The sequence below is a fragment of the Bubalus kerabau genome, chromosome X (assembly GCF_029407905.1).
Source record: "Bubalus kerabau isolate K-KA32 ecotype Philippines breed swamp buffalo chromosome X, PCC_UOA_SB_1v2, whole genome shotgun sequence".
In the NCBI taxonomy this organism is placed as follows: Eukaryota; Metazoa; Chordata; class Mammalia; order Artiodactyla; family Bovidae; genus Bubalus; species Bubalus kerabau.
The window spans coordinates 81,228,087-81,245,509 of record NC_073647.1 but is presented as its reverse complement, the minus strand read 5'-3'; the positions used below and the strand labels follow the sequence as shown (position 1 = coordinate 81,245,509).

General features: G+C 38.2%; 1 protein-coding gene across 2 annotated transcripts in view; it reads left to right on the top strand.

Moving 5' to 3' along the window:
• Positions 1-17,423, top strand: part of APOOL (apolipoprotein O like) — a 103,312-nt gene that overhangs the window by 67,284 nt on the left and 18,605 nt on the right. For both annotated transcript variants that reach the window (XM_055563603.1, XM_055563602.1), the window contains 3 exons: positions 6,856-6,975; positions 10,494-10,548; positions 12,883-12,981. In XM_055563603.1, coding sequence (XP_055419578.1) covers positions 6,856-6,975; positions 10,494-10,548; positions 12,883-12,981 — 274 coding nt within the window. The remainder of the gene's footprint in view (positions 1-6,855; positions 6,976-10,493; positions 10,549-12,882; positions 12,982-17,423) is intronic.

Here is a 17,423-nt window from a genome sequence, read left to right as displayed (position 1 = left end):
TTGTTACCATCTTTCTAAATTCCATATATATGCGTTAGTATACTGTATTGGTGTTTTTCTTTCTGGCTTACTTCACTCTGTATAATAGGCTCCAGTTTCATCCACCTCATTAGAACTGATTCAAATGTATTATTTTTAATGGCTGGGTAACACTCCATCATTTCAGTCTCATCATTATATTCACCCCCCATCCAAACAATACTAGAAACTGAGAACATTTTAATTTCTGTCATCCCTTCCTAACTTACGTGTGTGTGTGTGTGTGCACGCTTAGTCATGTCTGACTATTTGAGACCCCATGAACTGTAGCCTGCCAGGCTCCTCTGTCCATGGAATTTTTCAGGCAAGAATACTGGAGTGGGTTGCCATTTTCTGCTCTAGGAGATCTTCCTGACCCAGGGATTGAACCCTCATCTCCTGCATTGGCAGGTGGATTCTTGACCACTGCACCACCTGGGAAGCCTTTCCTAATTTATACTACCTTCAGGGATATAGTTCTTTTTTTAAATACATGCATACAATTATTATGGTATATTTTCATTGTTTCAGTTTTACTCACGTATCTACAACTTTCTTTGCTAATGATTCTTTCTTCTATCACAGACCTTCTCAATGGGAACATTTTTCTTCTACCTTAAGTACATGATTTGAAATTTCCCACTGAACGTCATTTCGTTTCAAACTATCTTGGATTTTGTCTGTCTGAATGTGTTCTTACTTCTCCCCTCATTTTTGAAACAAAGATATTCTACTGAATATATAATTCTCAGTAAAGATACTTTTTTAGCACATTGAAGATATTATATTATGCTTTCCAGTGTTGTTTTTCATAATTTTATCTAATTTTTATTCATTTGAAGGTAATCTGTTTTTTCTATCTGGTTTTCTTTTTAATACCCGCTCTTTGTTCTTGGCATTATGGAGTTTCACTATTGTTTGTCTAATTGTGGACCACTTTTTATTTATCCTGTTTGGGATATGTTGCATTTCTGAACTTGTCAAGTGTTTGTAAGTTCTAGAAAAATCTTAACCATTCTCTTTAAATATTACTTCTGCCCCAATCTTTCTCCTTTCTTTTGGAACTCTGATTAGACCTAAGTTGATAGTTCTCAATCTATTGTACATACCACTTTCATATTTTTTTCATTTCTTTGCATAACAATTTCTTTCAGGACTACTAGTTCACAAAATCCGTCAGAAGCTCTAAACTGTTTCTGATCTATCAAAACTTATCGACTGACTTCTTTAAGTTTTAATCTCCAGTTCTAGAAGTTAGTTCTCTTTCACTTTATTTTCCTTAGCTTTGGTAATTTTTGTAGTGAGAGAGTCATTTCCTAGGCAGGTTGATAAGGAGTCTAGGGGTCCCCAAGCAGAGAGGGGTCTGGAATTCTCAAGGAGGAAGGACAAACTTTTTTTCCTTCTCTGCATTCCTTAGGATTATATAACAATAATGTATCCTGCTTGAGGATAGTCTCTGGATTAAACCTTCTGGCTAATTCTGTTATCTTAAAATGTAAATTATGAGAGTAGGTCTGGTGAGGTCTTTATAACCTCAAGACATTCTTTGGATTCATTGTAGAGTATATAACTTCATTGCTAACACTAGCAAGCGGGTACTCTTTCTGCCCCCTTCTGATGCCTATGTCAGAAGCTTTCTCTATCTCCTTTATACTTTAATAGAACTTCATTACACAAAAGCCCTGAGTGATCAAGCCTCGTCTCTGGCCCTAGATTGAATTCTTCTCCTCCCGGGGCCAAGAATCCCGGTGTCTTCACGTGATTCAACAACAACCTTTCAGTAGTCTCTAGCTTTAAACTCAAATTTCCCCTTTTATTTCTCTAAATGTAAAAACATATGTTGTTGTTGTTCAATCACTGAGTTCTGTCCAACTCGTTGCGACTGCAAGGAATGGAGCATACCAGACTTCACTGTCCTTCACTCCATCTCCTGGAGTTTGCTTAAGCTCATGTCCATTGAGTCGGTGATGCCATCCAACCATCTCATTCTCTGTCACCCCTTCTTCTCCTGCCCTCAGTCTTTCCCAGCATTAGGGTCTTTTCCAATGAGTCGGCTCCTCTCATCAGGTGGCCAAAATATCAGAGCTTCAGCTTAAGCATCAGTACTTCCAATGAATATTCAGGGTTGATTTCCTTCAGGGTTGACTGGTTTGATGTCCTTGCTATCTGAGGTATTCTCAGGAGTCTTCTCCAGCACCACAATTTGAAAAATAAAAACAATTATTTGGCACTAAGCCTTCTTTATGGTACAACTCTCCCATCTGTACATGAATACTTGAGAAACCATAGCTTGAACTATATGGACCTTTGTCAGCAAAGTGATGTCTCTGCTTTTTAATGTCTAGGTTTGTCATAGCTTTTCTTCCAAGGAGCAAGTGTCTTTTAATTTCGTGGCTATGGTCACCATTCACAGTGATTTTCAAGCATAAGAAAATATAATCTGCCACTTTTCCACTTTTTCCTCATCTATTTGCCATGAGAATCAATATTGCTGGGAGAAATATCAATAACCTCAGATATGCAGATGACACCACCCTTATGGCAGAGAGTGAAGAACTAAAGAGCCTCTTGATGAAAGTGAAAGAGGAGAGTGAAAAAGTTGGCTTAAAGCTCAACATTCAGAAAAATTCATTAAGATCATGGCATCTGGTCCCATCACTTCATGGCAAATAGATGGGGAAACAGCGGAAACAGTGGCTGACTTTATTTTGGGGGGCTCCAAAATCATTGCATATGGTGATTGCAGCCATGAAATTAAAAGGCACTTACTCCTTGGAAGAAAAGTTATGACCAACCTAGGCAGCGTATTCAAAAGCAGAGACATTACTTTGCCAACAAAGGTCCGTCTAGTCAAGGCTATGGTTTTTCCAGTGGTCATGTATGGATGTGAGAGTTGGACTATAAAGGAAGCTGTATGCCAAAGACTTGATGCTTTTGAACTGTGGTATTGGAGAAGACTCTTGAGAGTTTGGACTGCAAGGAGATCCAACCAGTCCATCCTGGGGGAGATCAGTCCTGGGTGTTCATTGGAAGGACTGATGTTGAAGCTGAAACTCCAATACTTTGGCCACCTGATGTGAAGAGCTGACTCATTTGAAAAGACTCTGATGCTGGGAAAGATTGAGGGCAGGAGTAGAAGGGGCCGACAGAGGATAAGATGGTTGGATGACATCACCGACTGATGGACATGTATATGGGTAGACTCTGGGAGTTGGTGATGGACAGGGAGGCCTGGTGTGCTGCAGTTCATGGGGTCGCAAAGAGTCGGACATGACTGAGCGACTGAACTGAACTGAACTGAAAGGGACCAGATGCCTGCCATGCCGTGAATTTAGTTTTTTGAATGTTGAATTTTAACCTATCTTTTTAACTCTTTTCTTTGAACCTCATCAAGAGGTTTTTTTAGTTCCTCTTTGCTTTCTGCCATTATAATGGTATCATCTGCATATCTGAGATTTTTGATATTTCTCCTGGCAAACTTGATTGCAGCTCGTGATTCATCCAGCCTGGCATTTCATATGATGTAATCTGCATATAAGTTAAATAAGCAGTATAACAATATACAGCCATGCAATACTCCTTTCCCAATTTTGAACCAGTCCATGTTCTATGTCCAGTACTAACTATTGCTTTTTGACCTGCATACACGTTTCTGAGGAGATGGGTAAGGTGGTCTGGTATTCCCATCTCTTTAAGAATTTTCTGCAATTGTGATCCACACAATTAAAGGCTTTGGCATAGTCAATAAAGCAGAATTAGATATTTTTCTGGAATTCTCTTGCTTTTTCTATGATCCAACAGATGTCAGCAATTGGGGTTCTGGTTCTTCTGCCTTTTCTAAATCCAGCTTGTACATCTGGAATTTTTCAGTTCATGTACTGCTGAAGTCTAGGTTAAAGGATTTTGAGCATTCCCTTGCTAGCATGCGAAATTAATGCAGTTGTACGATAGTTTGAGCATTCTTTGGCATTGTTTGTCTTTGAGATTGGAATGAAAACAGACCTTTTCCAGTCCTATAGCCATTGAGGAGTTTTCAAAATTTATTGGCATATTGAGTGCAACACTTTAACAGCATCATCTTTTAGGATTTTAAATAGTTCTGCTGGAATTTCATCACCCTCACTAGCTTTGTTTGTAGTAATGCTTCCTAAGGCCCGCTTGACTTCATGTTCTAGGATGTCTGGCTCTAGGTGAGTGATCACAACATCATGGTTATGCAGGTCTTAAGGCTTTTATATAGTTCTTCTGTGTATTTTTGCTACCTCTTCTTAATCTCTTCTGCTTCTGTTAAGTCCTTACCATTTCTGTCCTTTGTAGTGGCCATCTTTGCATGAAATATTCCCTTGATATCTCCAATTTTCTTGAAGAGATATCTAGTCTTTCCCATTCTATTGTTTTCGCCTATTCTTTTCATTGTTAGCTTAGGAAGGCTTTCTTACCTCTCCTTTCTACTCTCTGGAACTCTGCATTCAGTTGGGTATGTTTTTCCCTTTCTAATTTGCCTTCAGCTTTTCTTCTTTTCTCAGCTGTTTGTAAGACCTCCTCAGACAACCATTTTGCCTTCTTGCATTTCTTTTTCTGTGGAATGATTTTGGTCACCACCTCTTGTACAATGTTATGAACCCCCCCCCATAGTTCTTCAAGCACTCTTATCAGATCTAATACCTTGAATCTATGTGTCATCCCCACTGAATAATCATAAAGAATTTGATTTAGGTCATACCTGAATGATCTAGTGATTTTCTCTACTTTCTTCAATTTAAGCCTGAAGTTTTCAATAAGGAGCTCATGATCTGAGCCACAGTCAGCTCCTGGTCTTGTTTTTGCTTCTCCATCTTTGGCTTCAAAGAATATAATCTGATTTTGGTATTGACTATCTGGTGATATCCATGTGTAGAGTCATCTCTTGTGTTGTTTGAAGAAGTGTTTGCTATGACCATTGTGTTCTTGTAGCAAAACTCTATTAGCTTTTGCTCTAGTTCATTTTGTACTCCCAAGGCCAAACTTGCCTATTACTCCAGGTAACTCTTGACTTCCTACTTTTGCATTCCAATCCCCTATTGTGAAAAGGACATCTGTTTTTTGTTTGTTTGTTTGTTTTTTATGTTAGTTCTAGGTTAGATCTTCATATAACCATACAACTTCAGTTTCTTCAGCATTAGTGGTTGAGGCATAGATTTGGATTACTGTGATATTGAATGGTTTGCCTTGTGAACAAGCTGAGATTATTCTGTCATTTTTGAGATTGTACCCATGTACTGCATTTTGGAATCTTGTCACCAAATACGGATGGGTCATGGTTGAGAGTTCTGGAAAAATGTTGTCCAGTGGAGAAGGGAATGGCAAACCACTTCAGTATTGTTGCCTTGAGAACCCATGAACCTATGAAAAGGGAAAAATATATGACTCTGGATGATGAGCACCCCAAGTTGGTAGGTGTACAATATGCTACTGAGGAAGAGCAGAGAAATAGCTCTAGAAAGAATGAATTGTCTGAGCTAAAGCAGAAATGATGATCAGGTATGAATGGGTATGGTGTTGAAAGTAAATTCCAATCCTGTAGACAAAAAATGGTACATAGGAACCTGGAATGTTAGGTTCATGAATCAAGGCAAATTGGACATGGTCAAGGAGGAGATGGCAAGAGTGAACATCAACATTTTAGGAATCAGTGAACTAAAATGAACAGGAATGGGCAAATTTAATTCAGATGACCATTTTATCTACTACTGTGGGCAAGGATCCCCTTAGAAGAAATGGAGTAGCCCTTATTGTCAACAACAAAAAAAATACATGTATTTGATATCATGTGTTCTAGTGTTGACATTTTTGTGGCTCTGATTCTGCTCTTTGTTGTTTCTGCTAGCTCTTGTCAAGATCCTTTCTAATTTTGCTTCTTTGAATTTTTTAAATTTTTCAAAATTGTGGTTTAATATTTCATAGAACTTTATCTGTTATAATTCTTTGAAGTCTGCGTAGCTTCCTCCAGAGAGGATCTGTTCATTTGCATCTGCCACATATCTGTGGGGGATACCAGCCTGGGAGCACACTACATGTATACTTGATTTGAGATTTCTTAAATTATTGAGATAGTTTTGTGCTGTAGTTTATGAGTTCTCACTTGTGATTGCCAATTCTTAGGAAATGTTCTTTCTTCTCTATTCAGTGACCAATCTTTGAGACAATCAGTTATCTTAACAGTCCCTTACAGTGAAATGTTTATTTCTAGCTCAACCTTAATTTGGGATACAGCACCTTGAGATGCCAGTTTTTAAATGGTCTCCAGTAAGATTGCCCACCTCAAGCTCATTCTGGGTTTTGTTTTCTGAATCCATACTCCAATAACCATCTGTTTCACAGCCAATGACATCAAGGTAAAAGCTGGTTTTGTTGTTCATCTCTGCATTTTTGCCTTCACTTAATGTCTGGCTTTTGAATAGTCTTTATAAACAGGTTACCAGGTTATTCCTGCATTTAAGACGGTTTACAATATATTTTGGTCTTCCCAGGTGGCGTTAGTGGTAAGGAATTTGCCTGCCAATGCAGGAGACATAGGAGATGCAGACTCGATCCCTGGGTCAGGAAGATCCCCTGGAGGAGGGCATGGCAACACACTCCAGTATTCTTGCCTGGAAGAGCCTGGAGGGCAACATAGTCCATAGGGTCGCAAAGAGTCGGATGTGACTGAAATGACCTAGCACACATGCGAAATATATTTTATCAGCATTTTTCAGTTGTTTTCAGTAGCAAGGTTGGTAAGGATTCTTATCCTGCCATATGCTAGAAAAAAGAAGTCCAGCTATTTTATATTTTTGACATGAACTTTTTCCCTTCTAGCTCCCCATATATACTGCACCACCGCTCCAGTCTAAATATGTTGAAGAGCAGCCTGGTCATTTACAAATGGGCTTTGCATCCATTCGCACTACAACCGGTCGTTATATTGGCTGGTGCAAGGTAAGTGAATTCTGATAGTGGTTTAATATCAGAGGGTTCTCATTTGTCTTACATAACAGTTGTTCCAGTTATCCACTGATGTGTAACAAACTTCCCCAAAACTTAATGGTTTAAAATGGTAACTATTCTAACTCATGATTTTGTAAGTCAGAAATTTAATCGTACTTCAGATAGCTGATTCTTCTGTCGCATATGTTATTGACAAAGGTCACTCAGTGATATTCGTCAGGTGAATGGATTGATCTAGAGGGTCCAAGACAACTTCATTCTCATCGCTGGTACCTTATCACAGATGGCTAGAAGGCTGGGCTCAGCTGGGAATGTTGACTGAAGCATCTATACCCAGCCTCAGATAGTCAGATAACTTATATGTACAGTTCAGGGCTTCTAGAGAAAATGTTACAAGAAGCCGTAGTCACAATTCACCAACCTATCTTAAGATATCCAGGAAGGTTACTTGTACAATACTTTGTTGTTAAATAAAGTCACTAAGGCCAACCCAGTTTTTATGAGAGAGGAATTAGATGCCATCTCTCAGTATGAGTAGCAGCAAAAAATTTGTGGCCATATATAATGTACTCTACCACTACTGCGTAGATTAAAGAAGTTCAACAAGCATTTATGTCACATGGCATGTACAAAACATTGTTTGAGTTTTTACATGAAGTTCTGAGGTTACGTCTGCATTGTTCCTTATTTGACTAAGTAAAATGTTCACATATTGGGTTTGGTTCATAAGACATTTCCGACTATAGTCATCTATTGGGCAAAATAGAATTCACCTTATTTTAATACTTAGCTTTGAATCGACACTATCCAGGAGTAGAATGGTGGAATAAGCTAGTACATTACTGTTGTTTCATTATCACATCCACATAGATGTGTGCTAACATCAACATTTCCAGTATCAGTGTCATAGTGATAATGTTGGTACTATTATTTTAATCATTGTGACCTAATAACCACACAACTTTCCCTCAAATCTAACCTATCCAATTGTGAGCCCCTGTGCCTTTTTTGTTTCTAATCCATTCTTTTTAGAAAGAAAATTCTAATGTTCTTAAATAGCAAATCTTTGAACTATGGTCATTTCAGCTGGCATTTCAAACATCTGATGAATATATGGTGTTTTATTTTATGCCTGTCAAACAATTCTGATGGACTTTTAATACACTCTTAATAGTTTGACTAGTTGTACTATAGTTTGGTCTTAGCAAGAAATAGCTTAACTAATAAGGTCTGAATCATGCCCCTGAGGCTATATGTCAACATCTGGATGATTCAGACTGAAGTCTCTTGAGAGCTCATTTTCCATCGTGTCCTCAAAGTCATTTTCAGTGAGGGAAATTGTTCCTGAGAGATCTTTCAATTGCTATTGTTACCGTCACCCAATTTAAGACCAAAAGAACTTTTTATTCTGTTAATATGCTGAACTGAATAAGTTGAAGGAGGGTGCTTTAAAATGCATTTCATCTTCAATGTAAACATTTCCTCTCTAATTTTCTCTTAAAAATAATCTATTCTCTAAAAATTACCTCTGACTCAAATTACATTCTGCATTAAACTTAGAATCATGGAGGGCAAATTCATTTTCTACTCCTATTCCTTAGTGTTTTGAAATTCAGGTAGCAGTGACCTCCAGTGGTAAAAGTGAATTCCTAAACACAGCTAAGGAAAATTTCCCAAAAGAAGTGACTAGTTTTCTTCCTCAACAGTTACATGATTCCCAATCAACTGGTCTGTAAGTATTATAACTTTGAAGGTAACATTTTCTCAAGAGACAATACCTAAAGAGAAATAGCTCAGTGGCAATTAAGGTACCTGTTGGTTTGTACAGCTTTAAAACACAATGAACATGTTCTGCACCTGATCATCATGAATGTATCTGAGACAAAGTTACTAATACTTTGTCAATAGCAATAACTTATTTCTTTCTTATTTAATGTAATTATTTCTATTTTCTTTTCTTTGAAAATCTTTTGTTGTTGTTTTCTTTTGTTGTTTTTATTCCATGATTTCATAGCATCTAGTTCATAGAAGGAGACTATATATTTACATTGTGTTTTGTAGTTCCATTGATAGAGTACAGCATGACAATGGGCAATTGATAGTGGTAAATTATACCATACCTTCATTTTTCTTCTGATGTAATTGAGATAATACCTGTTTAAAAAAATGTGTGTAACAATATTTCCTGTATTAAAATATAAACAGGTAAAAGAAGTAATTTAATTTAAAGCTTTAATCCCTCCAATGGGTTAATATGATGTTGATTTGCAGAGAATTTATGTTCCTATTGAAAAACTGTGTAGGATGATTTCTATCCTAAGATAAATGTCTTATTTATTTTTCTAATGCATACTATAAAACTCAACATTCAAAAAACTAAGATCATGACATTCGGTCCCATCACTTCATGGCAAATAGATGGGGAAACAATGGAAACAGTGACAAACTTTATTTTCTTGGGCTCCAAAATCACTGCAGATGGTGACTGCAGCCATGAAATTAAGACATTTGTTCCTTGGAAGAGAAGCTATGACAAATCCAGACATCATATTAAAAGCAGAGACATTACTTTGCTGACAAGGTCCATATAGTCAAAGCTATGGTTTTTCCAGTAGTCATGTATGGATGTGAGCGTTGGACTATAAAGAAAGCTGAGCACTGAAGAATTGATGCTTTTGAACCGTGGTGTTGGAGAAGACTCTTTAGAGTCCCTTGGACTGCAAGGAGACCCAACCAGTCAATCCTAAAGGAAGTCAGTCCTGAATATTCATTGGAAGGGCTGATGCTAAAGCTGAAACTCCAATACTTTGGCCACCTGATGCAAAGAACTGACTCATTTGAAAAGACCCTGATGCTGGGAAAGATTGAAGGTGGGAGGAGAAGGGGACAACAAAGGATGAGATGGTTGGATGGCATCTCTGACTCAATAGACATGAGTTTGAGCAAGTTCCGGGAGTTGGTGATGGACAGGGAAGCCTGGCGTGCTGCTGTCCACAGTATCCCTAAAGTCGGACGCAACTGAGCTACTGAACTGAACTGAATGCACACTAAGAAAAAGGGAGGTGAAGCACTTTGTTTAGGCTTTTTGTTGTTTTCTCCACAAATCATTAATGTTGTTGCTGTTAAATTTTTATTAATCAGATGTTGCTTCTAGGCTGAAATGTACCTCTCTTCATGCTTTTTAAAAATTCCATTCATTTTTCTACACTGTCATAAAATAAGATGATAAATCTTTGTATTTCTGTAATAACTTTTCTGTGAGCTGCAATGATTATTTTCTAGGCATTACTTTACCCATTTATATGAGGAAAATAATAACATGTATTATCCATGTTAAATAGATGAAAAACAAGAAGAGAAGCTAAGTTCAAGAAGTGTCCTGATAGATAATAGAGAAGCTAAATTTATTTTGGTGAAATTTCATACACTCTCAGAGATGTGGGCTATTTGATCTAATTATCAACATCTTCAAAAATACAGATGTCCTTTTTCCCCTCCTTTTTACTTAGGGCGTTTATGTCTTTGTGAAAAATGGGATAATGGATACAGTGCAATTTGGAAAAGGTAGGTGAGTGAACCATCTATATTCAGAAATGTTCTATTGTCTTTTTAACTTGCAGGGTTTACATGTGAGAAAACATACCTGGAATGTTAATCATTATCATGTTTTACTAACTCAGAAGATACTCCATATAGCAGTTTATGACAATAATAAAGCAATGGTATACATTTTTTATTTAGCAATTATTATATGTTGAGGCACTATAATAAGCATTTTACATAATTTATCTAATTTAATTTTGTAGCAAACCTGTGAATGTTGGTATTATGCTGCTACTGCTGCTAAGTCACTTACTGATTTAGACAGCTCAATCAGGGTGTTGAATTCTCAAGGATCAGCAACCGTGTCTTATTTGAGTTCTGTAGCCCTTAGAATGCCTAACAGGGTTGCTGCTGCTGCTGCTAAGTCGCTTCAGTCGTGTCCGACTCTGTGCGACCCCATAGACGGCAGCTCACCAGGCTCCCCCGTCCCTGGGATTCTCCAGGCAAGAACACTGGAACGGGTTGCCATTTCCTTCTCCAGTGCATGAAAGTGAACAGTGAAAGTGAAGTTGCTCAGTCGTGTCCGACTCTTAGCAACCCCATGGACTGCAGCCTACCAGGCTCCTCCACCCATGGGATTTTCCAGGCAAGAGTACTGGAGTGGGGTGCCATTGCCTTCTTCGTGTTGGTGTTATACTTACTCCCATTTTATAGATGACGAACCTGTAGTTTAGAAGGGTTAAGTGGATTACCAAGGTCACATAGCTAGTAAGTGGCAACACCTGGACTCAAACTGTTTTGGTTACAAAACCCATATTACATATTCATAAACCATAAACTAGAAATATATCTCCATTATTATTAGTTAGTTAAATAAGTACTGTTTGCTGTTAAAATGCATAGTAGTTTGCTACCTATTGCTCAGAAACAGTACTTCAGTCACCCTAGAATTTTTGAGCTAATGTTGGAAAACAATTGTATTTGACTTGTTAATTTGATAATAGAGTTTGGCAGCAGATATAGCTCCTTTCTTAGACTAAGTCAGTTGTCAAAATAAATGTGTGTTGGCGGTAGGGACAGAAAGATTAGCTAAAATCTTTAAATGTCGCTGATACTGATAACCTGTATATGTATCATCATATAATGTGTGTAGAGATTAATTCCAATTAATTCCAAGTTATATGCCTCATCAGCCTTGAGGAATATTAAATAAATGAAATCCATTAAATAATTATGATAGAAGAGTGTTTTTTGGGGTTGCATGGAACCAGAAACCATATAAACATATAAAAAAAAGTCAAGAAATCTGGACCTCTACCCACTCTCCGTCTACTTTTTGTCTGTACACTGACCATTGGTTTTAACTGAGAGCAACAACTACTCTGAGGTTACTGGGGATAGTGTGACAAGCAGAGTGTAGTAGCTGCATGTTTTACTAGACCCTTATTCAAAGTTCCTTAATAAAGTATCTATTTCAATTCTTTCTGTATCCTGCTGCTGCTGCTGCTGCTAAGTCACTTCAGTCGTGTCTGACTCTGTGTGACCCCATAGACGGCAGCCCACTAGGCTCCTCTGTCCCTGGGATTCTCCAGGCAAGAATACTGGAGTGGGTTGCCATTTCCTTCTCCAATGCATGAAAGTGAAAAGTGAAAGTGAAGTCGCTCAGTCATGCCCAACTCTTAGCGACCCCATGGGCTGCAGCCTACCAGGCTCCTCCATCCATGGGATTTTTCAAGCAAGAGTACTGGAGTGGGTTGCCATTGCCTTCTCCATTCTGTATCATACCATTGTTTAAATAGATAAGGCCAGAAGCATTTCCGTTATTATACATACACAATCAGGAATTTATAGTAATCCATCTTAAGGTGTGCACTCTAGCATTATATTTCATTAAAGTGTAATAATCACCTCTATTAAGAAAACAAATGCTATTAAATAAGCTGTGGAAGGAAGATTTTTATTCTGTAGCAGGTAACTATTATAACTGGCTTTTTAAGTTGCTTCTCAAATCATTATTTTGTGTAGTTCTTTTTGTTGTTGTTTTTCAGTCACTAAGCCTTGTCCAGCTGTTTGCAACCCCATGGACTGTAGCCTGCCAGGCTCCTCTGTCCTTCACTATCTCCTGGAGTTTGCTAAAACTCATGTCCATTGAGCCAGTGATGCCATTCAACCATTTCATCCCCTTCTCCTTTTGTGTTTGATCTTTCCCAGCATCAGGATCTTTTCCAATGAGTTGGCTCTCAAGAATGTTTGAATCATCTGCTATTATCTTAGCAAATCTCTTAACTTTTCATCATACTAATATGAATGCCCAATTGTAAGTTATTCATATTAATTTTTAACTGATTTCTTGAGATGCATATGTATATCTGAAGAATCCACCTCGAGATTTTCTTCCAAAAATTGGAGTGATTACAGTTTCAGGATTGGCAGGCTTCATTTCAGCAAGAAAAGGTAAGGTTAAAATATATATATTCCCTCTTTCAATGCTATTATACTAATTTCTGAATTTTACTGCTACAGGAAAACCACATATCCCTTATTGAATATTAGTAGGATAGGCTAATGTAAAAAATTTTTAGATTCTATAGTACCGTGTGTTTACTTTACTTTCACAAAGACTTTTTTGTGTTTTTAGAAATATAGTGATTCAAAAAGAAGTCCAATATCATTAGTTATTAGGGAAATGCAAATTAAAACTACAGTGAGTGAGATGTATGATGAGAGTAACCTGGAAACTTGCAATACCATATGTAAAATAGATAGCCAATGGGAATTTGCTGTATGATTCAGGGAATTCTATAGCAATCTAGAAGGGTTCAATGGGGAGGGAGATTGGAGGGAGGCTCAGGAGGGAGGGGATATGGGTGCACCTATGGCTGATTCTTGTTGATGTTTGACAGAAAACAACAAAATTCTGTAAAGCAATTATCCTTCAATTAAAAAATAAATAATTTTTTTTCAAAAAGATACAGTGAGATAACAATACATACCTATTATAATAGCCAGGACATGGAAGCAACCTAGATGTCCATCAGCAGATGAATGGATAAGAAAGCAGTGGTACATATACACAATGGAGTATTACTCAGCCATTAAAAAGAATACATTTGAATCAGTTTTAATGAGGTGGATAAAACTGGAGCCTATTGTACAGAGTGAAGTAAGCCAGAAAGAAAAACACCAATACAGTATACTAATGCATATATATGGAATTTAGAAAGATGGTAACAATAACCCTGTATGCGAGACAGCAAAAGAGACACAGATGTATAGAGCAGTCTTTTGGACTCTATGGGTGGGGAGGGGGGATGATTTGGGAGAATGGCATTAAAACATGTATAATATTATATAAGAAATGAATCACCAGTCCAGGTTTGATGCAGGATACAGGAAGCTTGGGGCTGGTGCACTGGGATGACCCAGAGGGATGGTATGGGGAGGGAGGTGGGAGGGGGGTTCAGGATGGGGAACACATGTTCACCCATGGTGGATGCATGTTGACGTATGGCAAACCAATATAATATTGTAAAGTAAAAAAAAAAAATAATAATAATAACAATTAAAAAATATCTCAAATTAAGAATGCTCATACAAAATATAGTTGAGAATGTAGAGCAACTAGCACTCTTGTACACTTTTGGTAGGAATACAAAATGAGATAGCCATTCTGGAAAATAGCCTGACAGTTTCTCATAAAGTTAAACATGTAATTACTATGAGATGCAGTATTCCCACTCTTGGGTATTTACTCTGGATAACCTGTACACTAATGTTTATAGTTGTCATTGTTGTTCATTCGCCCAGTCATGTCTGACTCTTTGTGATCCCATGAGCTACAGCATGCCAGGCTTCCCTGATATATTTATAGTAACTCCATTCATAGCCACCGAAAGCTGCAAACAACCTAAATGTCTTTCAACAGTGAACTAATCTATGGCACATTCATACAAAGGAATACTACTTAGGAACAAAAGGAATGAACCATTGACACGTACAACAATCTTGATGAATCTGAGTTAAAAAAGCCAGTCTTAAAAAGTTACACAATGTATGATTCCATTCATATTATTCTCAAAAAGGCAAAACTTTAGTGACAAAGAATAAGTCAGTGGTTCACAGGGGTTAGGAGTGGGGGAAAGGTGTGACTACAAAGGGATAGCATGAGATAATTTTTAGGAGTGATAGAACATATCCTGATAGTAGTGGTGGTTTCATGACTCTGTACATATATTAAAATGGATAGAACTGAACCCTCCCCAAAAGTTGAATTTCCCGCATGGTCATTTAAAAATAAAATTTGAAAAATATAGAGCAGTTCCTGTTAAAATTGTAATTTATCATTTTGTTTTTCATCTCTTAGATAACATTATTTTTGACAAGATCTTAATAATCTCTCGCTATTAAAAAAAATGATCTTGAAAATTTTACATTTATATAATAATGTATACTAACCACTCAAACTGCTTTTCTCTGCTTAGTTGTGAACACCCATATTTGGGGGACTATATTAAGAAATTGAGACAGAGATACTGATATATCTCAGAAAAAATTTATTCTCTCTTGGTCTCATCCTGACCAAGGTTGTTGGAACTGACATCAGCTAGCTGGGAATGGAGATTCTGAGGTAGACAACTCAATCACTACTCTCATTCAGCATATGAGGGTTAATATATTTCATTTCTTTTCATCTTTATACTCTGTATCTCTACCAACTTTGTCCTTCATTCCACTATACCACTTATACAGAGAGAGTCCCCACAGCCATTTCCAGGTTAGATGGTTAGTTCAGAAGACTTAGAGGAGTCAACCTATAGTCATATCCATGGCTAAGATTTATTCCATTGAAAGGATGCAAAGTAAAATCAACAAAGAGAAAAGATACATCAGGCAAAGCTTAGAGGAAATGAATTACAAGCTTCCAGGAGTTTTCTCCCAGTAGAGTTGTGTAAGTCATGTGTGTATGCTCAGTCACTTCAGTCATGTCCAACTCTTTGCGACCCTAATGACTGTACTCCGCCAGGCTCCTTGTATAAGTCATAGTTCAGTTCAGTTCAGTTCAGTTCAGTTCAGTTGCTCAGTCGTGTCCGACTCTTTGCAACCCCATGAATTGCAGCACACCAGGCCTCCCTGTCCATGACCAACTCCCGGAGTTCACTCAAACTCAAGTCCATCGAATCGGTGATGCCATCCAGCCATCTCATCCTCTGTTGTCCCCTTCTCCTCCTGCCCCCAATCCCTCCCAGCATCAGAGTCTTTTCCATTGAGTCAACTCTTTGCATGAAGTGGCCAAAATACTGGTGTTTCAGCTTTAGAATCATTCCTTCCAAAGAACACCCAGGACCGATCTCCTTTAGAATGGACTGGTTGGATCTCCTTGCAGTCCAAGGGACTCTCAAGAGTCTTCTCCAACACCACAGTTCAAAAGCATCGATTCTTCGGTGCTCAGCTTTCTTCACCCTCCAACCCTCACATCCACACATGACCACTGGAAAAACCATAGCCTTGACTAGACAGAACTTTGTTGGCAAAGTAATGTCTCTGCTTTTGAATATGCTGTCTAGGTTGGTCATAACTTTCCTTCCAAGGAGTAAGCGTCTTTTAATTTCATGGCTGCAATCACCATCTGCAGTGATTTTGGAGCCCCCAAAAATAAAGTCTGATACTGTTTCCACTGTTTCCCCATCTATTTCCCATGAAGTGATGGGACCAGATGCCATGATCTTCGTTTCCTGAATGTTGAGCTTTAAGCCAACTTTTTCACTCTCCTCTTTCAGTTTCATTAAGAGGCTTTTTAGTTCCTCTTCACTTTCTGCCATAAGGGTGGTGTCATCTGCATATCTGAGGTTATTGATATTTCTCCCGGCAATCTTGATTCCAGCTTGTGCTTCTTCCAGCCCAGCATTTCCCATGATGTACTCTGCATAGAAGTTAAATAAGCAGGGTGACAATATACAGCCTTGACATACTCCTTTTCCTATTTGGAACCAGTCTGTTGTTCCATGTCCAGTTCTGTTTCTTCCTTACCTGCATATAGGTTTCTCAAGAGGCAGGTCAGGTCTTCTGGTATTGCCATCTCTTTCAGAATTTTCCACAGTTTATTGTGATCCACACAGTCGAAGGCTTTGGCATAGTCAATAAAGCAGAAATAGATATTTTTCTGGAATGCTCTTGCTTTTTTGATGATCCAGCAGATGTTTGCAATTTGATCTCTTGTTCCTCTGCCTTTTCTAAAACCAGCTTGAACATCTGGAAGTTCACGGTTCACATATAAGATGCACCTAATTCCTCCACTAATGAATTGTGACAGTACTTATGAGATGTTGTCAGTCAGAGAAGCTCATTAGAGACTGAGTGACCGAGGCTATTATTGGAGGCTAGTCATATAAACACTGTCTTTCTGGCATGTACCAAGACTCCAGACTCCCAGAAGGAAAGTATCAATAGTGGTTCAGCATAAACCATGTTATTTGTGAGAGCTGAACTATAAAGAAAGCTGAGCACTGAATAATTGGTGCTTTTCAACAGTGGTGTTGGTGAAGACTCTTGAGAGTCCCTTGGACTGCAAGGAGACCCAACCAGTCAATCCTAAAGGAAGTCAGTCCTGAATATTCATTGGAAGGACTGATGCTAAAGCTGAAATTCCAATACTTGGGCCACCTGATACGAATAACTGACTCATTTGAAAAGACCCTGATGCTGGGAAGGATTGAAGGCGGGAGGAGAAGGGGACAACAGAGGATGAGATGGTTGGATGGCATCACTGACTCGATGGGCATTAGTTTGAGTGAACTCCAGGAGTTGGTGATGGACAGGGAAGCCTGGCGTACTGTGGTCCATGGGGTTGTGAAGAGTCAGACACAACTGAGCAACTCAACTGAACTGAACCATTCTTG